Source organism: Saccostrea echinata, unplaced genomic scaffold, assembly GCF_033153115.1.
Source record: "Saccostrea echinata isolate AGI-Se365-2 ecotype Australia unplaced genomic scaffold, CSIRO_AGI_Sech_v1 ptg000006l, whole genome shotgun sequence".
NCBI lineage: Eukaryota > Metazoa > Mollusca > Bivalvia > Ostreida > Ostreidae > Saccostrea > Saccostrea echinata.
Window position 1 is genome coordinate 15,285,679 of NW_026889755.1, and position 27,900 is coordinate 15,313,578.

General features: G+C 33.3%; 1 protein-coding gene across 1 annotated transcript; it reads right to left on the reverse strand.

Moving 5' to 3' along the window:
* Positions 1 to 1,395: 1,395 nt before the first annotated feature.
* Positions 1,396 to 17,316, reverse strand: LOC133180561 (uncharacterized). Its single transcript, XM_061315046.1, has 13 exons — positions 17,180 to 17,316; positions 12,087 to 12,140; positions 11,102 to 11,208; positions 10,752 to 10,925; positions 10,426 to 10,537; positions 9,883 to 9,966; positions 9,528 to 9,565; positions 8,862 to 8,903; positions 7,035 to 7,221; positions 4,614 to 4,686; positions 4,371 to 4,419; positions 3,790 to 3,880; positions 1,396 to 3,420 (listed from the first exon to the last, which is right to left on the reverse strand). The coding sequence occupies exons 1-13, from the start codon at positions 17,216 to 17,218 to the stop codon at positions 3,256 to 3,258; spliced, it is 1,215 nt and encodes a 404-aa protein (XP_061171030.1). The 5' UTR covers positions 17,219 to 17,316; the 3' UTR covers positions 1,396 to 3,255.
* Positions 17,317 to 27,900: the final 10,584 nt, after the last annotated feature.

A 27,900-nucleotide genomic window follows, 5' to 3' on the forward strand; every position in this document is an offset into this window, starting at 1 on the left:
TTTTTTACCAACTGTATTCAAGCATATATTCATGTACAAATGACGGTGTGAATGTAATTTATTGAAGGTTTGCAAGTTGTCAGAATTATCCCACCCTACAGATACTGAAGCTATATGATTTGTGTTGTTATAAAATATATATTTATTGTTTTTTTTTCTTCTTCCTTACAATTGCATTTTTGATTGTTCATTATGGAAAAGCCTGGGATGGGATCAAAACCATCACAAAGCCTGTCCTATTTATCTGTATTTCTGAAATCTCATGTTCCGTGTTGATCTGAAATTTAGATTTTGTGTTGAACCTTTTGATTATAATAAACAAACCCAAAATTCTGACCCCTTACTCAAGGAATAAAACATCAAGTGTTTAATTTTTTTACGCTCTACTAATTTGATCAACCAATTCTTTATTTTAACTGATTTTTATCTTCAAATTTTTAGTTATTAGTTCATTAAATAAAAGAAAATAGTTCAAGTGAAATTATATATATGTATACCCTTGTTATGAAAATGTGATTCTCAGTATGTATTAAATAAATGTATTTTTGTTTATGTATTTTCCAAATTTTGCATGTACTTTTGTATTTTTACATTGAATAACATTCCTGTGATAAATTGAATAAATATTGAAACTGGATACTTTTTTTGATTTTACAATGTCATACTCACATTTCTAAGTGATGGGGAAGGTTAATGGCCTTACATCTTGTACTGACCCCAGAATTGATTTGTTGACTTGATTTTGGAAAGACAATTGCAGAATAGAAACGTGGCTACGTGTATATCCTTACTATATATGACATTATATATAACGATAGTGGGCCATATTTACACTCCTAGAATTCATACCCCCCCTTCCCCACTCCCCCTCAGACAAAGTACTCTGGTAACAGAAATCTGTAGCCCAATTGAACATCAAAAAAATTCATAAATGTTTAATTTGGTATGAAAGTAATTTTTATTTATTTAAATGCTGATTTACAGTCACAGAATTGTAACTATACAGTTAAACATGGTTACAGCTACCACTCTTATAATGAATTCATGCTTATAGTGAAGTGACTTTCACTCTCTGTAGTATTAAAACATATTATGAATGTATTTGATGTAGCTCGTTATGTTTATAATGAATCAAAATTGTTTGCCACAGGCACTTTGTTACAAGGATGTTTTACTGTATAAAACAGTTGTGTTTAATTAATTCATTATGGTTTAAACATAAATTAATACATAAATAAATATGAGGTATTGTGAGGTTTACAGTGGTCATAAAGGGACTAACAATACATAACATAGATAAAAAAAAAAAGAATCATAAAAGTTAACTTTAAATATAAAATTATATGGAGAGAAAATAACAGTATAGCAAAATATAAAAACTGATGCAGAAATAACTCTATACACGGCTGTTCAGAATAAAAAGAATAGATTTGGAAATGTATAAATAAATATGCCATGCAAATAACCTTAAGTAAATGTATGTTTTACTTAAAGAATTAAAAAGCTTATTGTGGTAATAAATTGTTACTTAAAAAAAACCCCAAACTTTTAAATACATGTACTACTATTACTACAACAAAAAGAAATGTGTTTGTTCCATTTGAAATAAAAGGAAGATTGTCCATTGCACAATATATGGTAAATCAAAAGATAAACTTGAATTTGAAGTTAGTTTGCAATTTAACAAACAAACATGTTCTACTGTTTGAAATTTAACAAACAAACGCATGTTCTACTGTTTGATCAACATGTACTGTATGTAAATAAATGTAAATACATGAACTTAAAAATTCTTGACAAAAAATGGGACTAAGTTTACATGTTTACACATGATGATTCACTGGTATTCCAATGATAAAATGATGTAAAAATGGCATATTCAATAAATTTCACTTCTGTAAACATTCTCAGAAATGTTCTCAAAAGTCACAATAAACAACTAAAATCATTCAAAATACAGTCAAACCTCGTTGTCTCTAACTCAATGGGACCAAAAATTTAAGATATCCAAAGATTCTAGATATTTAGGTTAAAATAGAGAGAAAAATGAGATGTTTGTGAAACACTTATCCCCCCCCCCCCCCCCCCCTTGGACATACATTATAGGGTGCACAAGCCTTTATTATGGGCAGTATACATTATGGGCAGTGTACTTGGAAATGAAATTGACCTTTTGAACTTAAAATCAATAGGGGTCATCTACCGGTACTATCTGAGGTGCATCAATCAGAAATACCTCTACATCTCATCTTTGGCAAAAACGTTTCTCATAGCATATCAGTAATTAATTTGTTCAACCTTTGCAGAGATAATAAATAAAGTAAATAATTGGAATTTTTTCTAAAGTCCAAGGGGCATAACTCTATCAAAATTTGCTCGATCATATTGAAAAACAAAACCTGACCTAGATATTCTTATAATAAATCTGTATACCTAATTTCATTTCAGTATGTGCAACCTCTGCGAAGAAAATGAACGCACACTGTTGGTGGACCAACTGACCGACAGACAGCAGCAAAGCAATATGCCCTTCCTTCTTTGAAGGGGAGCATAAAAATGCTTGGGACTTCCAACTCAGTTTGTGATATCAATGCTAGAGATACCAAGATCGACTGTAATTCTGTTTATCCAAATTTAAGTTGAGAATTATTTACATTAAATGAAATCAAATATCCACACTTCAAATGTAAATAGTTAAATGAAATGAAAATCTCACCAATGATTGGTTCAAAACTTGACATATAAAATAAGCATAACAAGGCAATGTTTGGTTAAAAAAGAAAATGCAAGAAATCTCAATCAAGGATAAAATCTCAATCTTGGAAAATATTATGTATAATATACAATGCTATTAATTCGTGTAAATAGACAATGCAACCGCTACATGTATGTGTATGTGTCTGCAATGCTACAAGGTGATATTTACCTAAAAGCCTTCAGTTTGAAAATAATGTTAATTAACATTCAATTGAATAAAAAGGTATAGCACATTAAAAGAGAGAACAATTCTAGAAAGAAAAAAAGTCACTCTCTACCATGTCCCATAATTTCAAAAGTATAATTTCAATGTAATACATGTACCAGGATTCATATTTTTAAACATAGCCAAATTTATGTTTTATTGGAGATTCAGAATCGATTACCTAATAGAAATTCTTAACAATGGAAAATCAGAAGTTTGCTTTCATTAGTTTAATGCCTTTTAGCATGTTGAACCTCAGTTCCCCTCAATTAGGTGACACTTTTGTCCTATGTCTAGTTGCGGTGAAGGTGGAAGTTAGCTGCCTTATCTCCGGCCGCGATGCGGATTACTTTCTGTGGTTGTTGGGCCTCGGATTGTAAATACTGGTTAAGATCCACTCCAAGCTTGCGTAGTTCACCTATGTGCTGGAGGAATACTTTATCATCCTCCTTCTTTGCCTGACAACAGAAATATATCCAACATTTTTTACATACTTATCACAGAGTCAAACCTTTTAATCTCAAACTCAATGGGGCTGAGAAAAAACTTTGAGATCCTCCAACTCACTTTAACATATCCATGATTTTCAAGATATCAATGTTCAAGATACTGAAGTTCAAATGAACTTTAAAATTTATTTTTTGAACACTGGATGATAACCAGGTATATGTAATGTTTAGTTTCCAAAAACAACAGTGAAGAGTTGTCAATGGTTAGACTACCAATTTACTTAGCAATGTTTGATTTTGGTACTATACATAGATTTTAACTTGATGCTATGATGTTTTATGATCCTGAGGCTAGTTAAGACTTTTAACTCCCTTTACCTCCAGAGCAGCCATCTTTTCTTCTGTCCATCGGTCCCTCTTTTTTTCCTCCTCCTGGATCCTCAGACCAAGTCTGTGTTCTACTGCTGCCCTGCAAAGAATAAAATACATGTTGTCTAGAAGTTACTGCAACAGCTTAATGAAACAGGTATTATTGTGTTCATTCTACACCTGATGAAAAAACATTTTAGCTCACCTGAAGCAGAGGTTCAAGTGAGCTTTTCTGACCAAAATTTGTCTATTGTCATGATGGGCAACATCCTCTTTCAAGGGGAGATAATTATGAATAAGTGAAAATTTAATGGCATCTTTCAGAAATTTTTCTTTTCAAGAACCAATGGGCCAGAAATTATGTGAACACTTCATTACATAGTGTAGATTTAAGCCACAATGGGTGATCAAAGTTTTACATAGGAATATATAGGTATGAAAAATATGCTGATATAGAACAGCAAGACATAGAGACTCAGGTGAGCAATGTGGCCCAAAGGCCTCTATTTGAGATTTCAGAATTTCAGACGAAAGTATACAAAATTAATAGCAAGTTATTGTTATAATGTCCAAAAACAAATGTGACTTACTTTTCCATATTCTGCTTGTGATTTAAACTTTCAATTTCCATTGTTTGTTCTACAAAGAGAGAAATAGAAAAAAAGTTACAAGACCAGTTTCCTTCTCCGTAATTATCAACAAAAATATTGCAAATAATATTCATCCTTTTACATTAATTTGACAGTTTGAAGTTTATAAAATACTCATTCTAGATTTACAAGTTAACATAAAAAAAATAAATTTAATATCTATCATGAATATTAATAAAATACCCAGATTGAGGCGATCTCTGTCATTCTTGAGCTTGAGATCTGTCATGTTCTGTTGTTGCTCTTCCTTTTCATACTAAAATATAGGTACAAATGTTGATCTTACTACATTAACAAGAGGCCCATGGGCCACATCGCTCACCTGAGTAACTTTGGCCATGCTATTCATTACCAGACTTCCCCCCTTGTAATACCTATTGTTGCCCCACCCTACCCCCAGGTGCCATGATTTGAAAAATTTAGAATCTACACTACCCCAGGATGCTTCCACATAAGTTTCAGTTTTTCTGGTCCAGTGGTTCTTGAGAAGATTTTTCCTATATATTTCAATGTAAAACTTGGGATTCCCTATTGTGCCCCCCCCCCCCCATCCCCGGGGTCATGATTTGAACAATTTAGAGTGTACACTACTTGAGGATGCTTCCACATAAGTTTCAGCTTTTCTGGCTCAGTGGTTCTTGAGAAGAAAATTTCTAAAGATTTTTCCTATATATTTCAATGTAAAACTTGGATTCCCTATTGTGGCCTCGCCCTACCCCTGGGGGTCATGATTTTAACAATTTAGAATCTACACTACCCCAGGATGCTTCCACATAAGTTTCAGTTTTTCTGGCTAAGTGGTTCTTGAGAAGAAGATTTTTAAAGATTTTTCCTATATATTTCAATGTAAAACTTGGATTCCCTATTGTGAATCTACACTACCCCAGGATGCTTCCACATAAGTTTCAGTTTTTCTGGTCCAGTGGTTCTTGAGAAGATTTTTCCTATATATTTCAATGTAAAACTCGGGATTCCCTATTGTGCTCCCCCCCCCCCCCCCCATCCCCGGGGTCATGATTTGAACAATTTAGAGTGTACACTACTTGAGGATGCTTCCACATAAGTTTCAGCTTTTCTGGCTCAGTGGTTCTTGAAAAGAAGATTTCTAAAGATTTTTCCTATATATTTCAATGTAACACTTGGATTCCCTATTGTGGCCTCGCCCTACCCCTGGGGGTCATGATTTTAACAATTTAGAATCTATACTACCCCAGGATGCTTCCACATAAGTTTCAGTTTTTCTGGCTAAGTGGTTCTTGAGAAGAAGATTTTTAAAGATTTTTCCTTTATATTTCAATGTAAAACTTGGATTCCCTATTGTGGCCTCGCCCTACCCCCGGGGGTCATGATTTGAATAATTTAGAATCTACACTACCCCAGGATGCTTCCACATAAGTTTCAGCTTTTTTGGCTCAGTGGTTCTTGAGAAAAGATTTTTAAAGATTTTTCCTATATATTTCAATGTAAAACTTGTATTCCCTACTGTGGCCCCGCCCTACCCCCGGGGGCCATGATTTGAACAATTTAGAATCTACATTACCCCAGGATGCTTCCATATAAGTTTCAGCTTTTCTGGCTAAGTGGTTCTTGAGAAGAAGATTTTTAAAGATTTCTCCTATATATTTCAATGTAAAACTTGTATTCCCTATTGTGGCCCCGCCCTACCCCGGGGGTCATGATTTGAACAATTTAGAATCTACACTACCCCAGGATGCTTCCACATAAGTTTCAGCTTTTCTGGCTCAGTGGTTCTTGAGAAGAAGATTTTTAAAGATTTCTCCTATATATTTCAATGTAAAACTTGGATTCCCTATTGTGGCCCCGCCCTACCCCCGGGGGTCATGATTTGAATAAATTAGAATCTACACTATCCCAGGATGCTTCCATATAAGTTTCAGCTTTTCTGGCCCAGTGGTTCTTGAGAAGAAGATTTTTTTATGACCCCACCCTATTTTTGTCTTTTCTTGATTATCTCCCCTTGTAAGGGGACTTGGCCCTTTATTTTAACAATTTAAACTCCCCTTCCCCCAAGGATACTTTGTACCAAGTTTGGTTAAAATTGGCCCAGTGGTTCTTGAGAAGAAGTTGAAAATGTGAAAAGTTTACAGACGGACGGACGACGGACAACGGGTGATCAGAAAAGCTCACTTGAGCTTTCAGCTCAGGTGAGCTAAAAATGAGATATGGTTTAGCAATGCAAAAGCAAACAGTTCTTTGGATTCTAACATTTGAAGAGAACATGAAACAAGCATAGTGATGCACTGTATATCACTCTATCACTTGTATTTACAGTAAAAGAAATTATGTTTCTTGGAATTTGCATTTATGGCAGATTAAATACATGTACAAGTATCCTAAATGTAGATTTAGTATTAAATACTTATACTGTATACAGGGAAATTTTTGCCCCCGTTTTATTTTATGTTGGTCCTACTCACAGGCGGGTGAATTTAAAATGGGTCAAATTCAAAAAACACATTATAATTTCTTGAACAGAATTGTGACTCGGTGAATTTAAAACTGAGCAAAATTGTTTGCAAGTGTGAAAGGGCGAAAATAACACGGGGCAAAAATAACCCTGTATACAGTAATACATCTACATACAGCAAGTTTAAGCCTTGTGCGGGTCTGGGTTGCTGTATCATGAATGCGCTGCAGTTCTGGGTGAGCGTGGTACCCACGATACACCATTTTTGAAATTTCGTATCCGATCTTTTTGCTGCGTTCCCTGAGTTGAGGGTAATTAGCAAGGTCGTTAAGTTCTGATGAATTCTCCATGAATTCAATATAGCTGCAAGTAAAAATAAAATTATCAATAATGCTTTGATGTGATATAATTTTCATTTCTTTACCAAACAGAAAAGGGAGGGATTGCATGAAATGTTTGATTAATAAATAAATAATTTATAATTGTTTTGCATTTGATTTCTTTCTCAAGTATTTATATTTGCATATCAGAGTTAAGAGAGATGTTTATGAAAATTATTTTCCTTGTCACATGAGCTACTATATCTGCTCTCTTCTACAAAAGATTTTCTGATAAGGGAATTAATTAGAAAAAACATAGGTAATCAGAGATTACAGAGCTCACCTAAACGAATGTTGTCTTTAAGTAAGGCAAAGTCCCACACTAAACTAATAATCTAGGAGTGTGCATCCTTAGATGCAACATTTATGCAATTTTGGTCTGATAGGGCTTGCAGTTACTTGGGAATATACTTATCTGAAAACTTAAAACTAGTCACTCATCCAGAAAATATAAGTCAAATCCAGCATCCCAAGCAAGTTTTGAGATTGTTCATCCCTTGATACATCATCCATGCAAGTTTGGTTCAGATAGGCCTTATAGTTACTTGGAAATGAGATCTGCTCCAAAAACTTTAACCTGGTTACTCATCCGGAAAATGTAGGTCAGATCCAGCATCCGCAGCAAGTCCAGTAGTGTGAATCCTTAGATGTATCATCCATGCAAGTTTGGTCAATATAGGGTTTATAGTTACTTGGAAATGACATCTGCTCCAAAAACTTTAACCTGGTAACTCATCTGGAAAATTTAGGTCAGATCCAGCATCCAAAGAAAGTCCAGTAGTATGCATCCTTAGATGTATCATCCATGCAAGTTTAGTCAATATAGGGCTTATAGTTACTTGGAAATGAGATCTGCTCCAAAAACTTTAACCTGGTTACTCATCCGGAAAATATAGGTCAGATCCAGCATCCGAAGCAAGTCCAGTAGTGTACATCCTTAGATGTATCATCCATGCAAGTTTAGTCAATATAGGGTTTATAGATACTTGGAAATGACATCTGCTACAAAAACTTTAGCCTGGTCACTCATCCGGAAAATATAGGTCAGATCCAGCATCCGAAGCAAGTCCAGTAGTGTACATCCTTAGATGTATCATCCATGAAAGTTTGGTCAATATAGGGCTTATAGTTACTTAGAAATGAGATCTGCTCCAAAAACTTTAACCTAGTCACTTATCCGGAAAATGTAGGTCAGATCCAGCATCCGAAGCAAGTTCAGTAGTGTGCATCCTTAGATGTATCATCCATGCAAGTTTGGTCAATATAGGGCTTATAGTTTAACTTGGAAATGAGACCTGCTCCAAGAACTTTAACCTGCTCCAAAAACATTAACCTGGTCATTCTTTAGCTGAAATTGCAGCATCTGAAACCTTGACTGGTACAATGAAACACACTAGAAGCATCCTCCATGCAACTCTGACTAATATAGGCCATAGAAGTACATGTACTTGAAAAGAAAACTGCTCCAAAATCCTTAACCTGGGACGCTGACGCCGAGGGTATTACATAAGCTCCCCCAACTTCATTGAGGTGAGCTAAAAAGGCCTAATCCATAGGTAGATGCAAGATTTTCAAAATAATAAAATACATGACTGTATAAATGTTTCTATTCCTGGTTTTTACCTGTGTTTGGCAGCAAAGGCGACAACATCAGCACACACACAGCTGCAAAAATCAGAAAGTAAATAAACCAGAGTCATATGATAATTTTGATTTTCAATCAAAAATATCCCCCAGTCATTTTAAATATTGAGTTTGAAACAAATATAGTTGTGGTTTGAGGGGGGAAGGGGGAGGGGTTCATGAATATTTGAATATTGAGTTTGAAGCCAATATGGTTGTGGTTTGAGTGGTCAATGGAGAAAGGGGGGGGGGGTCAGGAAATTTTTTTATAAGCTTAATTAATTATATTCTTTTATGCCTAAAAGAAGGAATTTTAGAACCACATACATGTACTTCAAATGTTACAATACATCAATGTAATCTGTTTTGTATACACAATACATTGTACATGTACATATATTAATATATGTTTCAGTATTTGTATTCATTCATATGTTTATAATTTGTTATTCACTGCTCAGACTGAACAAGAACTGACAGACTTTCTCTTCATGTAACATACATATGTGAAAAATTCAGAAAAATACCTTTACATGTACAATCTCTTCTTACTATGTACACTACATCCACAAACATAGATTTGTGGCTAATGTAACAATATGTTATTAAAGATTTATGGAAACAAATTGAAATGAAAAACACTTTAAAAGATAAAGAAATACATACTTGACAATATCTGCTATTGGGTCTTTAGTGGCATTCAGCTGAAATAATTACATGTATTAGCACATTTAACTATTCACCCAGAAGATAGTTTTTTAATGGTAAAAAATTAAGCTAAGAGCCTTTTTTGATGAATCTCTGTGGTTTTCTACCTACCAATTTTACATACTTTATATACAAGTAATTAAAATCAAATTTGAAAATTCATTCAATATTTTGAACACACAACATCACAATTTTTAACTGCATTTTAAATTCTATTGTGCCACATGAAAGGCCAATTTGGGCCTTATTTTACTTGTTCTTTAATTTAGTTTTATTTGTCAGTCATCAATACATGTAAATGTATATAACTCACCATGGTCTCTATGCCTTTTAACTCATAAAATACCATTAGCTTAACTCTGATTGGGGCATCATCTTTTGTTCGCACTTCATCAACCTGGGGAAAAGGTACCAGGACATTGTTTATCATAACATATCAAAATTTTATTATGAAAATTGATTTTTTTTAACTTTATTCCTTACAATGCAGCTAAATAAATTGACTTTTTGACTTAATCTTTGGAGTACACAATCCACTTCCTGTGGGATTTTTTTCTTTGTTTGTTTGTCTGTTTGTTTTTTTTTTTTTCTTCGGGGGGGGGGGGGGGGGGGGGGGGGGGATACAGTACTATACAACTATCTTATGGGGTACTCTAAACCAAATCATAGTTTGAGAAATTCATTGTTACTGGTCTGACATGTGGAAATATGAAATGAAACAAATCATAGCATACAGTTTCTTCTTAAACATTGCACTTCATGTAGCTGAACAAACTGTATGCAGATAATATTTTCAATTTGAAAATAATTTACAATTTGGAATAATATCAGAGACTTCTCAGTGTAGTAGACTTACATTGTAGTAGAACTGGCCAGGAATGATCTGAAGTTTCTGGAACTGGTGAGCATTAGGGATTAACTGTGTCTTGTTTTCTGGGTCTGTGCCATGCCAGCTAAAGGAATGGAACCTGAAATTTCAATAATTAATAGAAATCATGACAACATTCCATAGGTTAATGAAATATTCTCCACAACCACCAAAATATTATGTACTTACAAAACATCATAGTATCAAAATTTAAAATCAACAACAGAGTACTTTGCAACCAATCATTCAATACTACAAACAGAAAAAAATCTACATTTTGTTTTATATACAAAAAAAGTTTCAATTCTTTTTACCATTCATTAGCCTGAGGCATGACAAGGGTGGGGCCATACTGAACGTATCTGGTCACATTCTTTGTCTCGGAATCTTCCCTGTATATAACCAATGCTTCATTGGCATCCAAAGAGATCATGTCCCGAATCTCAATCTTATAATGCTCAAGGGGATTTGTGAACATAACACATGGCCTGAAATTAAAAAACCAAACAAATGTACTGTATATAGATTACAGATTAATTCCATACTTTGTCGCAACATTTATTGGTAATTTTTTTTAAAGTTAGATATACATAACCATATAATTTTTATTCCATTGTTGGATTTAATGTCTATAGAACAATCTTAATGTATGTGAAATGTTTACCCTTTTCTATGCTCAACTCGCCCATCTTTGTACTGCACAACAAGATAGGAATTCTGGTTAGCTGCATTTCGTTTTAAAACTTCATAGCGTTCACGCCAAAGAAACATCTGGAAAAAATTTCTCATTACTCTAATTAAAATATTAAACATGAATTAACTGTATTTTTTTTAAAGTTCATATCATGAAATGAAAACAAAGAAGCTTTATCAGAAGTCTGAATGAATTTAAATTTTAAAATTGACTACCAAAGGTATTTCTCTTTCCTGCAAATTTGTTTTATTTGATCACTGCATATCATGAAGTAGGATATAAAACAAGAAGCCCATGGGCCACAACGCTCACCTGAGTCACTATTGCCCTTCTTTTCATCAACAGTTTTTCCCCCTACATACCGGTATGCCTATATAAAACTTTGATTGCCCATTGGGGCCCCTCTTTACCCCCAAGGGGCCATGATTTGTACAAACTTGAATATACACTACCTGAAGATGCTTCCATATCAATATGACTGATCATGGCTTTGCTGTTCTTGAGAAGATTTTTCCTATGGAAAAATCTGAACCCCCATAGTGGCTCCTCCTTACCCCAGAGATCTTGTCTCTTTACCAAGTCAGGAAGCTTTTATATAAGTTTCATCTTTCCTGCAACAGTGGGTTTTAGTAAATGACTCCACCCAAATTTCACTATTTCTTAATTATCTCCCCTTAGAAGAAGATGTGGTCCTTCATCTGAATAAACTTGAATCCCCTTAACCCAAGGATACTCTGTGCAAAGTTTGGCTGAAATCGGTCCAGAGTTCTAATGAGAAGATGATGAAAATGTGAAAAATTTACAACTACAATGCCAAAGACAGACAATGGAAAAATTTGGATCAAAATAGCTCACATGAGACTTCAGCTCAGGTGAGCTAAACACACACACACAAAACAATTTAAGGGCTGATTTCAACCATTCTGCTAGTACATAAAGGAAAAAAATAACTTGCCCGCCGTGGTCCATTTTCTGTCCGTGCAACTCCTTCATGATTGTACACCAATGCCTAAGGAAAATATAATGAAAATAATTGTTAACTTTTCATTCCCATAACAGAAATATATATATATATATGCTTTGGATAAAACTAGGACAGACATTTACTTGAGGTTTGGGTGAAATAAAAAAAAAAGATAAAAAAAAAAATAATAATAGAGTCATTAAAAACATTAAAACTTTTGTTGGTTATTGACAGTTGTCAAGTTGGTAATCTTAAGTCTGTATATTCAATATGAGTAATGTACATGTAGCTAAATTTGAGCATTGCAAGTGCCAAAATTATGTACTGCACCTAGTTTCAGTTTTCAATATAGCATGAATGATTTTTGCACTAATCAAAAAAATTTTTGAAAATATTTTAGAGTACATGTAAATGATAACCGCTTCGCATTTTATAAAGTGTAAGCCTTTAATTCCATCCATAGAGTCAGCTTACGGAAAATTATGAACATATGAAATTCCAAGAAAGTTAATCAGCCTCATTAAAAGTGTTTTATCTAGATTTCATTTGTTTTGTGATAGAAGAAGGGGAGATATTGGTATGGTTTGATGAAAACAGGAGAGAAACAAGGCTGTAACATGTCTGTTTTTTATTCCTGATAGCAAAGGACTTGATAATGAGGAGGTTAGTGAAGAATGGAGAGACCGGGACATGATGAGATTTTAACAACAAATTGGATGATTTTAGATTTTGCAGATGATTTCACATTCTTATCATCAACAAAACAACACATACAAAGGAAAACAACAAATATGGTCAAAGATGTAGGAAGAATGGGGAGCTACAGAAACACCAGAGGGAGAGGGAATGGGAGCTATTAAAAACATACCCTCAAAAGCAAGAAAAAATTCTTGTACTACCAGTGCTTTTAAATGGAAGTGAAACATGGAAAATAAACAAAGGAGACAACAAGATGATAGACACATTTTCAGAACAAATGCTTAATGAAGATAAAATGGAAAGATTGAGTGAGAAGAGAAGAATCTGTTAGAAAGAGCAAGGATGAGACCAATAAGTGAAAAAAGGAGAGGAGCGGATAGTCTCCCTTGGCTGGGGAAGATGGAAGGAAGCAGGAGAAGATAGAAGTTTATTATTGAGACAAGATCCTACCAGTGACTAACATCATAGTGCTAACATGGGTACTGGAAGGAAGAAGAAAGTGTGGGTGAACAACATGACACCAAACAGTAGAAAGGGACGAAAAGATGATGGGCGTTAATCGTGGAATAGAGCAAGAACAGCAGCATCCACTAGAAATGAGACAATTAAAGCAGAAACTGTCCCAATCTAGGCTATTCTGCTTAACTTGGTTAGCTATTATAAATGCATTCCTTTAATAAGGCCAAACAAAAAATATCTTTGTTTACTGTAACATGCTGAAATAAAATAGGGTCGGTAGGTAGGATTTTTTTTTAATTTATTTTATTGATTTTTTTTAAATTTTGCACAAATTCACTTGAATTGGTTGAAATACAAAACAGTTTTACCATTGTGTGGTGCTTTAATTTTGTTTGGGCTTGCCATGTGGGCAATAGACAATATTTTTCTTGCCAACTGCCTTACAGCTACCACACAATGGTAAAACTGTTTTGTATTTCTTCTTTAATTCCAGGTTGCACTGAATATTTCTAGTACTTTCGATTTCAAACACTTGTCCAATTAAGATGCATGAAAAAGTTAAAGTGACCGGTGAGTGATTTTTTTTTTTTTTTTTTTTTTTTTGTAGAAAAAAAAATTGGGTAGACGATTAAATATAGGGTCAGTCGGGTAACCTTAAACACAATTTTTTATTACGCCTAAAAGACTTATGAGCTTGATATTTTCAGTAATTTTTGGACATTTGCTATTTAAACATAGTTTAACCTTTTTGAGTATTAGTCAAATCTGATTTTTTTTCCCCCTTGAAAATGAAATTCATCTTCATTTCTTTATTACAAATCGTTCATGTTTTGGTAAAGACATGTGTTTACCCATTTCTATGGAAAGATTAAATACCTATAATTAACATGGTTGAAGTTTCATAGGTGTGAACAATCGATGTCTATTTCAGGGCTACTTGTACATATTATAGGTAGGTTACGATATACTCGGTACATCAAATTACCGAAATGCCCTGATTTACCGAAATGCCCCTGGAAACTACCGAAATGCCCCTAGAAACTACTGAAATGCCCCTAAAAATTATAAATATGTGGAATAATATGAAAGATTTTGTGTTCAATATGTATAATTTATCATGAAAAGAAAATTAAAAAAATATTTTGATGATGTTTTAATATTTTTTTTATACAATACGTATGTTCATCTAAGGAAGATAACTCTAGCTCTGTAACCTATTGATCTCTATTTCATCAGAATTTTACGATACTTCTGAAGTTCAAGAGTAATAATACTTGTAGGTTTAGAAGTTTTGTTAGTAAATTAATTTCAACGGAATAAGATATTTGCAGCTTATTTATTTATTTACTCTGTTAATTCCATACTGATCGTCGTTGAACCGAGGAAGAAGAAAGGAAATATATTGACTGACACTAAACAAATTAAAAAAATAATTTTTCTACACTGACGGTTTAGTTTTATCCTAAAGTAATTGATGTCAGTTTGTGGCAAGCGCACACTTGAACAAGCTTCCGATATTCTCATCATTTTATGAAAGAGGGTAGCCATGTTTTTTTTTCTTTTTTTTTCTCAGAAAGAATTTATAGTAATGTAGCATTATTTCATTGTTGTTGATGTTTTTAAATATCTTTGAAAAAAATATTCTGAACATGGACGCTTTTCAAGCTTAAGAATATCGGATACTCAGAAAAAATGTGATAAAATTTTGTCGAACAACAGTTCTAAACAATTATTTATCACGAAGTTATTCTATGTCGTTTTTTTTTAAAAGCTATTTTTATTTTATTTCATTTACATATTTATTTCTATTTTTGCCCACCAATTCTAAACATTATATTGAAATCAAACATGAAAAAGTTGAACCCCCTCCCCCCACCCCTCAAATTTCCTTTTGTATTTTTTGTGTTTTCCAATGGCGTTTTCTCAAGATGTCCCGCAACGCTTCCTACCAAGTATAAATCATGTTTTTTTTATTCTTTCGTTTTGACAAATGTTCACTTGCTTTCAAATTGTCATTCTCGCAGACATGGCACAATAACCGAAAGTCTATGCACAATTGAAACTCTAATAAAATAAAAAGCACAAAACAATTGAAACTCTAATTTAAAAAAAAGTACAAAACAATAGGGACATTTTTTAAATTTCTCCTCCCAGTATCACAAGCAGAGACTGCAGACATTTTATGATACACTTATTTACAATTTAAGGAAGGAAGGAAGGAAAAAAATTGTTTTCAGAAAACAATTCTTCGTATACATGTATCTCCAACTTATCAACAACTCTCTCTCTCTCTCTCTCTCTCGAACAGTAGTGAACCCTGTCTGAATCCTCGCTTGCTGCGTTCTACATTCAATCAATCTAATTTTTCAGACAATCTTTATTAGTTTACTAGTCATCCTTTAATTCACCGACAATTTTTAACATGCATTTCATTTCATTTTTTCACAGTGAACAAACAAATCCATGATTACTGTGTACAATTTATTTATTTATTTTTTACTAGTCAATTTTTATTGAGGAAGCAGTCGTCCATAATGTCAGGTCTGTTCTTTATTTTTTTTTTTTAATTCTTTATTTACTACACAATCTGTTATATCATAATATAAAACACAGTTTAACATTTTTACAGACTGTGGTTTTTAAGAGAGAGAGAGAGACAGAGAGGAGGAGGGAAGGAGAGAGAATTTATAATGATTAGTGTTTATAACATAGGTCCCACTAATATTTCAAACGTATCCCAAAAATAATATTTTGGATTTACATTTATGTCATTTAGAGAGTGATATTGAAATCCGTGATGAATAACCCCACCCCCCACCCCTACCCCCCCTTGACGAAAAACTAAAATTCTTATACCAATATATTAAATAGAGAAAATTATTCTTTAATCCATAATATAAATAGAGGAATGTTTTAAAATAGAAAGTCAACATTAAGTAGTTCTATATATATGTTGAAGAAAGTTAAGACATACTTAATCACCTCTACCGGCCGCCTAAGTTTTGTTAAGATTGTCAAATCTTAGCAAGTTTCTAGTTACGATCTTAAGTTTAAGATTGTTCTCAAGTCCTACTTAAGCAGGGTTTTAGACTTAAGTACCCTTTATGTTATGACCCCCAGGTGTCTAAGATGCCGATTTACCAATTTGTTAGGCATGCTACAAACGTATATGTACAGGCATCTAAACCGCATATAAACAGATGATTTTTCACTATTGTAGAACTAGTTTCTACCGAGTTTTCATGTACATAATACTTATCCTAATATTTTTTTATACGGACGGTCATGAATTACGAATGTTCATGTTATAACCCAAAATGCATGTATGGTTAAATATATATGCAAAACCTCATACGTATGTTGAGAATTAGAGTTGAAATCGATCTTTTTCATAAGGATGTTATAAGGGTAAATTTGTCAAAACTTGTTATTTGGTCAAGTTTATAAATGCTTCAATATATAAAGATCACACATTCATTTTTTTTTTTTAAAGCGGTGGATTGAAATTTTCAGTATTGTTTGTTGTCATTGTATACTTATTACGATTTTTTTGGGTCAAATAACATTACAATTTTTTATTCTTCACACAAACAAAAAAATAATAATCATAAATTAAAAGAAATAAATTTATGGAAAAAAAAAAACAGAAAAAGAGAGAAAAAAGACAACATGGAATCAATACCAATATTGCAAGAGTTATCTCTCTTTGAAATCGCGATATTGAGCAAAATAAACATCATTTTTGTACTTATGTTAAAATTTAAGCATATTTTGAATAAAATTTAACATATTTTACAATAAAATGTATTCAAGAACATAATAAAAGGGGCATTTCGGTAGTTTTCAGGGGCATTTCGGTAATTTTTATGGGCATTTCGGTAAATCAACGGCATTTTGTGTTTACCCCGATATACTTAGATACTTACTTGGTCACCGACATCGAGGGTAACCCACCCGATCGTCATTGTGTGGAGAGTTTTACGTCCGAAATAAAACTTCTATCTGTCTCTTATTTCACCTGAAACTGCTTACAATATACGGTATTGTGTCATAAGATATTTTTAACTATAAAAATAGTTAAAAACGTCAAAACATCACGAACCGGATGTTGTTATTTTTTTTCGAAGATTTTAGATAGCTTGAACATATATTAAGATTGATAGTTTAAACCTGGAAGTATTCGTATAAGGGCAACAAAGCGCAAGTCGTGGTGGTGGTGGTGGTGGTGGGGGGGGGGGGGGGTTAGACTGGCGAGAAAAGTCTAGAAAACCTGGACACGCCAAAAAAAATAAATAAATAAATAAAAAGGCAAACACAAAAAATGATAATAATAAAAAAGAAAAGAAGTGTAAAAAAAAAAGAAAAACATAAAATTCTAAAAGAACAAAATTGCACAAAATCGAAAAATAAAAACACAGACCCCCTGAAAGTAAAAACTATTCTAGGGAAAATGGGGACAGGTCCTGTTCTACTTGCCTATATTTACCTTTATCATACAGGTATTCTTTTGCAATTGGATGTACAGATCTGTGGCAAAAGTGAAGATAATTTTATTTTTTCTATATATTTCATTGAAAACAACATTTTGTAAAATTACTGGAAAGACAACATTTCTTGACAGATTTTACCACAAATTTCTTGATAATCTTAGAAATTGTTTTATTTGATAAAAACAATAGTTTTTATCTGATCAGCATCGATATTTAAAAAATATTGTAATTAAAGTGCGACATGAAAATTTGAAGTCGTATACTCACAATGAATTTATATAGTCAATACTGATCTTAAATTTTAGAACTGATGTAAATGATGAACTATCTTTTTCTAAAAACTAAATATGTAATGATCTTATTGAAAAAATATAACTACACATTTTCTGGTTTAAGTACTGAAATAAATAATGAAACTGGACAAACATTGACCATTTTCCAGCGATTTAACTATATGTGGTTTTCAATAAAATATATAAAGAAAAAATAAAATTATCTTCATTTTTGGCATGTAAATCTGTGGACGAAGGGAACTGTACACATTCATGACTATTCACCATTACGAACAATTTTACTTAATTACTAATTTAAGGCCAACTATTATTGGCTGAGTTCAGGCAGCGGTTTAAGCACACCCATTGTGCCTGTATAAATAATGCTACCTATATAAAAACTAAAAAAAAAAAATTATGTTTACCAAGACATTATAGGGCTAGAAAAATTAGATTTAAAAAATATACTGACTGATAAGAGAGAGAATAACTACGTATAGGTTTGATTAATGTCCCAATCTTTTAGGCTCAACTAGGATACATGTATATGGATAAGTAGTACCGGTAAATATTTTCATACGCCAAAGGGCTGAAGAATTAATGTGCATTGCTAAAGAATATGAGGAAATTTGGAGAAATTATATGTAGCGTAGGAACTTTTTGGTAAAATTGTGGACATGTAAACAGTTAATTGGAGAGGTTGACAAGTCAACCAAAAGACAGGTTGACAGGATGACAGGTCGACGGATTGACAAAATGTTTGGTTGACAGGTCGACGGGTTGACAGGGAGACGAGTCGACAGGTTGACAGATTGTTTGCTTGACAGGTCTACATGTATTCAGGAAGACAAGTCGACGGGTTGACAGGTCGACAGGTTGACAGGTGGACGAGTCGACGGTTTGAAAGGTCGACAAATTGACAGGTCGACGGATTATTATCTCCAGTGGGTTCCTGCACTAACCCTAATCTCTCGGATGGGTTAGAGGACTAACCTAAATCTCTCCGATTGGTTTGAGGACTAGTTAACCCTAATCTCTCTGGTCGGTTCGAGGACCAACCCTAATCTTTCCGATGGGTTCGAGGACTAACCCTAATCTCTCGGGAGGGTTCGAGAAAATACTTTCCCAATTAGGTGTCAACTGTCGACCTTTGTTGTGATGGATAAGATTTAGCAATTTGATGTCGACCTGTCGACCTCTATTTTGAGGGATAAGAGTTTACCAATTAGGTGTCAATTAACTGTCGACCTTTGTGATAACAATACAGGTTAAGTGTCAAATTGTCAACCATTTATAGAAAACTCTTCTTGTGGACTATTTTTTTTTAAACGCATTTATTTGACGTAATAAGGGAAACACTTTTTTGTTTTATAAAGGGAACTATTTCTTTCCTTATTTTAAATTTGAAAGATGTTAATCGGTTTTACGGATCTACTTTTCCGTATACCCTAGTTGAACCATCTTTTACAGACTGTCTTACATTGTTGGCCAATTTTCCCTTTTTATTAAGAGTTCCAGCGCCCAGCTCTCTGCCAACTTTTGAGCGGTCAAAAAAGTGGATTTCTTTTCTCTTTTCGGCAAGTTTTGTCAAATTCTGACTAATTTTGAGGTCAAAGGTCAAATGCTCAGTTCAGGGAAAAGGTTGAACATACATGTTCTCCTCCTGAACACACCATAATGAATATACAGTCCCATTTCAATAGACCAATGCTTGCTCTGTAGAAAGATGATTAAGATAGCTAGAATTTTTAGATGGTTTTCTCTGTTACTCTTTCAATGGGTGTAACTTTTATATTTAGACAATGAGACAATTGTCTCACCAGTCGCCAGAAGATTTTAAATTTATCAAAAATATTTGTAATAACTCAAAAATATTTGTAATAACATTAAGATATTTATATATGTCAAATATAGTCATTTTTGCTTTGTGATAGTATATTTTGCTAAATAAGCGCGGGACATTAAATCTCACAAATTCGTCAATCCGTCTGTCAAACAATGTTTAACCTTGGTCATAACTTTTGAATGAGAAAATATAGAGTTAAATTAGTATCCTTTAACATGTGCATTACCACTGACAATTAATGTCTTCGGATGTTTTATGATTTTAGATCTCATGACCTATTTAAACCTTGGTCGTAGCATATGCACCTGAAGAGACAGAGCTTTCATATTTCACATGTGCATTACCTATATGACAAGACCTTTTCGCATATATTTCAAAAATACTAAACTTTTTTTTATTACTCATGATAGACGGACAAGACAAGACAAACAAGGCAGTTAAAATGCGCCCTATATGATCATTGGATCTCAACCAACAAGTTCTCTGGCTTGTATTTTGTTCAGTAAGTAAACCTTCTTATGATATCTCTCTCTCTCTCTCTCTCTCTCTTAGCATAGATCTGAAGCAAAAGGTCTATAGATGCTCTTTTAAAATATGTACACGTCAGACCCCTTATTATATATTACTTATCTGTTACATCACGACTACAATCTATGACCTCACTATGCACATGACGTCATAAAACGTCACAATATACCCCGTATACATAGTGACGGTGTTGGGTTAAATTTAGCGAGAAAATAAACTACAATAATGAAGGAAGTAATAAGAGAGGCTGTGGTAAGTAATAGTTTAATTGTCTAGCTGGGTGTACTTGTATCATGCACGGAAGAATTAAGGGCAAGTATACTGACGTTTTCACGGATAGTGATCCCAAAAATCGCTTGATTTCGGCCATTTTAGCAGTACTACAGAATTGTACAAAAAATACTATGGTGGCAGATTTATGAGTTTCTATTAATAAGCCGTTTTATGATTGATCAGACTAATATATATATATACCCCCTTCATATATTAATATTTTTATTAGGTCACCTGAGTCACTCAGGTGACCTATTGCTATCTCTTTTCGTCCGTCGTCGTGCGTCGTTCGTCGGTCGTAAACTTTTGAAGATGTTCAGCTTCTTCTCTGGAACCAGCAAACCAATTTCAACCAATTTTGGCATATAGCATCTATGGGTGAAGGGGAACAAAAATTGTGAAATTCGAGGCCCCTGTCCCCCTGGGGCCTGAGGGGTGGGGCCAAAACCATCAAAATTAATGCAATCTTTAAAAATCTTCTTCTTTACTCCTGGAACTCAAGCAGTCAAACTGTTGGCATGATTGTAATAAGCATTGAGCCGTCTACCAAAATTGTGAAATTCTTGGCCCCAGGGTCAAGGGTTCTGGTGCTAGGGTAGGGCTATATAGATCATATAGTGAAAGTGCATTATTTCTTTGAAAATCTTCTTCTCTACTCCTGGGTATTATTGAAACAAATTGAATACATAGTTATGATAAGCAAGGGTGACTCTACCGAAATTGTGAAATTCATAGCCCCAGGGTCAGGGGTTCTGGTGCTAGGGTGGGGCTATATAGATCATATAGTGAAAGTGCATTATTTCTTTGAAAATCTTCTTCTCTACTCCTGGGTATTATTGAAACAAATTGAATACATAGTTATGATAAGCAAGGGTGACTCTACCAAAATTGTGAAATTCATAGCCCCAGGGTCAGGGGTTCTGGTGTTAGGGCGGGGCTATATAGATCATATAGTGAAAGAGCATTATTTCTTTGAAAATATTTTTCTTTACTCCTGGGTATTATTGAAACAAATTGAATACCTAGTTACCTAGCAAGAGTGACTCTACCAAAATTGTGAAATTCATAGCCCCACTGGGTCAGGGGGTTCTGGTGCTAGGGCGGGGCTATATAGATCATATAGTGAAAGTGCATTATTTCTTTGAAAATCTTCTTCTCTACTCCTGGGTATTATTGAAACAAATTGAATACATAGTTATGATAAGCAAGGGTGACTCTACCAAAATTGTAAAATTTATGACCCCAAGGTCAGGGGTTCTGGTGTTAGGGCGGGGCTATATAGATCATATAGTGAAAGTGCATTATTTCTTTGAAAATCTTCTTTTCTACTCCTGGTTATTATTTAAACAAATACATGATTATGATAAGCAAGGGTGACTCTACCAAAATTGTGAATTTCATGACCTCTGGATCAGAGGTTCTGATGTTAGGTCGGGGCTCTATTTATTATATAGTGCAAATGCTTTAAAAATCTTCTCTGCACCTGGGCATATCAGAGGCAAAAAGAGTAAAAGTTTCAATAAGGAAGGGTATTTTTACCAGATTTTTGAACATGATCAGGACCATTTGGTCAAGTGTTCTGGTCCAGGCCAGGGCTCTATTAATTTGTATTCTACTGAGAGGAGTTATTCCCCTTTGCCATTTACGTGTGATAATTAATCACTGTAAATAATGTACTTGAAAGGTTAATAGAATAAGATAATTATGCAAGAATTTTTATTGTATAATACAAAAAGTACTTTTATAGTTTTAATGATCAGGTAGACTTGTAAGTAATAGATAAATAAAAATGAGACAAAAATAACTTGTCTTATTAAATGTTCTTCAAAGACCAAGAGAGGCCAATGTAACAATGCAACAATTTCAACAAGGAATTGAAAGAGTACAGAAGCACTGATAGTTTTATACTGTCTGGTGAGCGTGATAAATGGGGAAGAGATTAGAACCTAATTTATGAACTGTTACTGAATGCTAGAATAATTATTTTGTTGTTCCTGATCACCCTATATTTCTTGCTTTTGGGCAACAAAGCTTCACCTTTCAGTTCATTTCATACTCTATGGATCCTCTAAATTGTTGTATTTTACTTAGGTGACCGTTAAGGCCCTTGGGCCTCTTTGTTTATATATATAGAGAGGATATGCAATCATATAACGGCTTATTGATGGAAATTCAGAGGCCTGTGAAAATACACACCTGAAAGAACTTTGCATTCTATCTAATTTTATGAATCAGAGGATGTCGGATTTATGAGATTCCTCCACTTTCAGACTTTGTCGGCGGTGGTGGAGGTCAGGCCTATCAAGTAATCCACTGCTGTTGTACTGGATTGAAATTAAGCTTTTGAGACCGACCACTCTTTATTTATCCCTCCCCTTACACAGTCAACTGCGGGGGGGGGGGGGGGTATTGGTTTGAAAAAAAAAATGTAAATGTTTTTCATTTGAACACACTAAGTCATGAACACTAAAGGATTCAATTTGGTTGAATTTGCTCAATCCACTGACTTAGTTTGTTAAAATATAAACTTATATTATTATCCCAAATCCCAATTCAAAGAAGTAATATTAAATAAAGAAATATAGTGAAATAAAGTGGGCTCATTTAAAGAACTACTGAACCATTAAAGATAAAACATACATGTAGTGAATGCTTCCTTATAGAGTGCAGATAGTGATACTTCAAATTATGGCCCCTGGGGCTAGGATGGGACCACGGGGGGGGGGGGGGCATTTTAACTCAAATTAGAAAAAAGGCTTCTCCAGACAGAAAGGATACAGTTGATAGTATTTATGTACAGATGTATCCGTGTATTGATTGAAATTTTCGTTCATACATGAGTCATGTCTACAGGACTAGAATAAAGCCAAAACGGGTTCAAGTTTGATCTAGTAATACATATACTAAGAGTAAATTTCTAACTTTATTAAAGCAATTCGAGATTTAAAATTTTTTAATGGATTGGCAGACTCAAATGAAACACTATAAAAGGGCGAACTTGTCATTTAATTTTGAAGACCAATTTCGGACTGGAAAAATATCTAATTTTATTAAAATCTGAATACAGAAAGGCAATTTGTAGATTACGCGGATCAGCAAACAGACTTTTTATAGAATTGGGCAGATATAATAACATACCTAGTAGAGGTGTAACGATACAGCGATACATCGATCGTATTATCGCAAGGGCTCACGATACGCATATCGTATCGCTATGTATATAGCGTGATACAGTACAAGATAATTTTCATTCTTTTGTTTGAAACTTCTACATACAACCTAACAAATTTATACCAACATTGCACCTCAACCAAGTTTTTTGGCTTGTATTTTGCACAGTAAGCAAACCTTATGATTGATTTCTCTCTCTCTCTCTCTCTTAGCATAGACCTGAAGCAAAAGGTCTATAGATGCTCTTTTAAAATATGTACACGCCAGACCCCTTTACTTATCTGTTACATCACGACTACAATCTATGACCTCACTATGCACATGACGTCATAAAACGTCACAATATACCCCGTATACATAGTGACGGTGGGTGTATGGTTAAATTAGCGATACAGTACAAGATAATTTTCATTCTTTTGTTTGAAACTTCTACATACAACCTAACAAATTTTGATGTTTTAAAATGGCTGAAAAAAAGATAGCAAAGAAAAAATACAATGTCAAGACTATAAATCCACCTTTTATTAACTTTGGTCAGGGGTATCAAGATATTCTTTTTATATTTTCTATAACAGAAACTGTGGAGGTTAGCAAAGAATAACATGTTAATTATGGTAACGGTTAATTCAATTGTTGACAGCTGTATCATGATACATGTATCGCATGACCGTATCGTGATATGTATTGTATCGTTTGGTAGCTTGCGATACCCCGGCCTTATACCTAGAATAGAAAGAATATGTAAAAATTGTATGCCTAATCAAATTGAAGATGAAGAACATTCCCTTATTCATTGTAACAAATTAACAAAGGAAAGAGAGGAACAATTCAACACAATTTAATCTAAAAGTAAAACATTTTACAAATTTGCACGATAAACAAAAATTATTCTGGATATTGAATTGTGAAGAATTAAATATATTAAACTCCCTTTGTAGATTTCTACAAAAGGCATTGCCATAAATATATTGTAACTTGTATCATGAATTATATAGAAGTATGTACTTTCATACGTGTGTGATATTATAAGTATGTATGCATATAGATAATGCATATATAAAGAAAAAATGATTTTGCTCAGAACTTATGTAAATGTACAATATATATACTATCTTCTTCATTCCACCTTTTTTGTGTCTGCTTTTCCATTCAACCATGCAAATCTTTCTTTCTAGTGTATATGTATATTGTATTACACGTATATGACTATATATATATATGAGTATTAAGGATGTACTTTCTTTTTGCCCCTTGAGGGCCCATAATTGATCAATAAACGAATTGAATTAAATTGAATATATTAGAAAAAATTATGTTAGAAAAATCTTTAAAACTATGCTTTTCGAAATAGAGATGTTATTATTAAATTGTATTAATAATACATGTATTATTCCCAAATTTCTTCAAGTCAAAGACCCTGGGGTTAGCATGGGTCGCAAAAGGGGTTTAATTTTACATAAGGATATATTAGAAAAAAAAACAACTTCTTATTGAAGATGATTAGGGCTACAGTGAGTTATGCATTTGATTTACAACCATTATGATGATATGTAATTTCAAGTTTTATTGATCAAGTCATTGCCTCTGGGACAAAAACAAGACTGCTATAAATAGAAAATTTATTAATAAAATTTTTTAAAAAAATCCTGCAAAGCTGAGGGGATTTGGAAAAGCAGTGTGACCCAAAAATTATTAATTTTTTATTAATCAAATACTATTTACGCTTTCTTTCTTTAGGAGGTGTTACAAGATATCTTTGATCAAATCAAAATTTGCAATGTCAAATTTCAAAACCTAGTACAGTGAAACCTGTTTAATCCGACATACATGGGAGACAAATTTTGCGTCTGAATAGACGAAGTCAAATTTTACAGTGTAAAAAAAAGAAAATATAAAATATAGAAATAAAAATAAAGGCCTTGTAGAATTCACTGTAACAGTAGAACGGCCTGCACAGAGATCAGATTAGACAGGTTTCACTCTATGTACAGTCGAACCTCATTCTTCAGGATGCTTGTGAAATCCCCAAGCAAATTTGTCCGGATTAATGGGCGTCCAGATTACTGAACGTACCTTTTATAATAGGAAGATTTAATTAAAAATGCTGTTTTCCCAATTTTGTCTGGAAGATGGATTATCTGGATTATTGTTATCCGGATCACTAAGACTCGACTGAATTAAAAATCATATTGTTGTAGTTTTTGGTATTCACATTCAAAAGAAAATAAACATTATATATGTATAATGTAATTTATATTGCTCAGAAATGAAAAATTTTTGTATAATTATTTCTCACGAGAAGCATATATATATGTTAAGATATTTTATTTCAATCTGACTTAGGTGAAAAGAGAAGCCAGAGCTTGCAGCTATGAGCAGCAAATGTTTGCTTGGGCAGAGGTTGGTAAATAATCATTGAATATATTAATATTTGTTACGTCATCAGTTCAAACTATGTTTAATTATAAAGTAATGAAATACTCTTCATATAGAAACCTTGTCTTTTATCTCTTGTCTTTTTTAGGACCTATTGTGGAGAATATTTGCTCAGGAAAAAAAGAAATTCCCCCAGGAAATTGCCGAAGCTATTGCACAGAAAGTGTACGAAATAGTATTGGTAAGTATAAACAAAGGTATTAAGATAATTTATGATTTTTTTCTAAAATAAGATTTATTGTTATGATTTATTCACCATTATTTTCCCAAAAGAATGGACCAGAGCCATGGCTAATAGAAGCACGACAAATTCAAGTAAAGGCTTTAGTAAGTAAAAATATATTCATATCAATATTTGAAAATTAACTATTTATCCATCTTAGTTAAATAAAAATGAGTCAGCAACTCTACACACATGCATGCACTGTCCATTCATTCATTATTTCTTAATTATATGTAGTAGTTACCGTATAAGTTTTTATTGGTTTTCTCCAGATATCCTATAGGGAGGTTAAAAGGTCACGAGAAGGCACAGCCTTCGAGTGACCTTTTAACCTCTCTATAGGGTATCTAGAGAAAACCAATAAAAAACTTATACGGTAAGTCACATGTACCATAGCACTCTCAGATTTCCTAATACGGCAGAGAGATGATGTATAAGTTGCAAATAAATTTCCTAATATGGTTTGTCACCTGACATAATTATAATTTCACGCGCTATACACTGTGCATATATATTACATTTTATTGCACATTTTGTGCACTTGCAATCAAAAAGCGAAAATAGACAAACACAGCGCAATGAGCATGGATCTGGATTTTCTTGAACTTCCGCAAAATTTTGAATGGGACATTTCTATCGATGATCAAGCTCTCTCACAGATAGGCCAGTTGATAGAGGACGAAGTAAACATGTTTGATGGTATTGGGGATTTATCTCTTACTCAAACGGATTTTAATTTGACCCAGGAGCCGGTTACACCTGAAAATGTTATACAGCAGTTGGACCATTCTGACGATCGATTTGGAAAGTTTAACGATGACGACGATATGGAAAAGCCTTCTAAAGTCTACCGAGAATAAATTAAAGATTTTGAATAAAATTAAATTGATTTTGCATGCAATTTAAGACATGCACCGCCTATAGGTTATGAAGGCTCCGCCCATGGGTTATGGTGTAGATAACCCATAGTTAAAACAATAGAAAACATGGCGGCCTATGGTACATGTAAAATATGAACATTAACCAGTCTGTTAACATTTAAAGCTAATTCAATTTTAAAATTCAGGACCAGTATTTAAGTTTTTTTCTTATTGAAATCTGATTTATGAGTATGTACTCAACAAGGAAACATTTGTAACAATTTCTAAATAAATTTGCTTCGAAAACATAAAAATGCTAATAATTCAAAGGGGGGCTTTATCTATTTACATGGGTAAATATTGAAAAAAACAAACTTAAAGTCACTTTCTACTTTGGATTTCAGTATAGGAGTAATATACTTTGTGGTGTCATTGACCAATAAATTCATGTTAAGGATTAAAAAATTTAAAGAGCATTTAAAAATCAATAGAGCAGAAAAATTACCATAAGAAACATTATAAAATTGTTTACAATACCGGTATTTTAA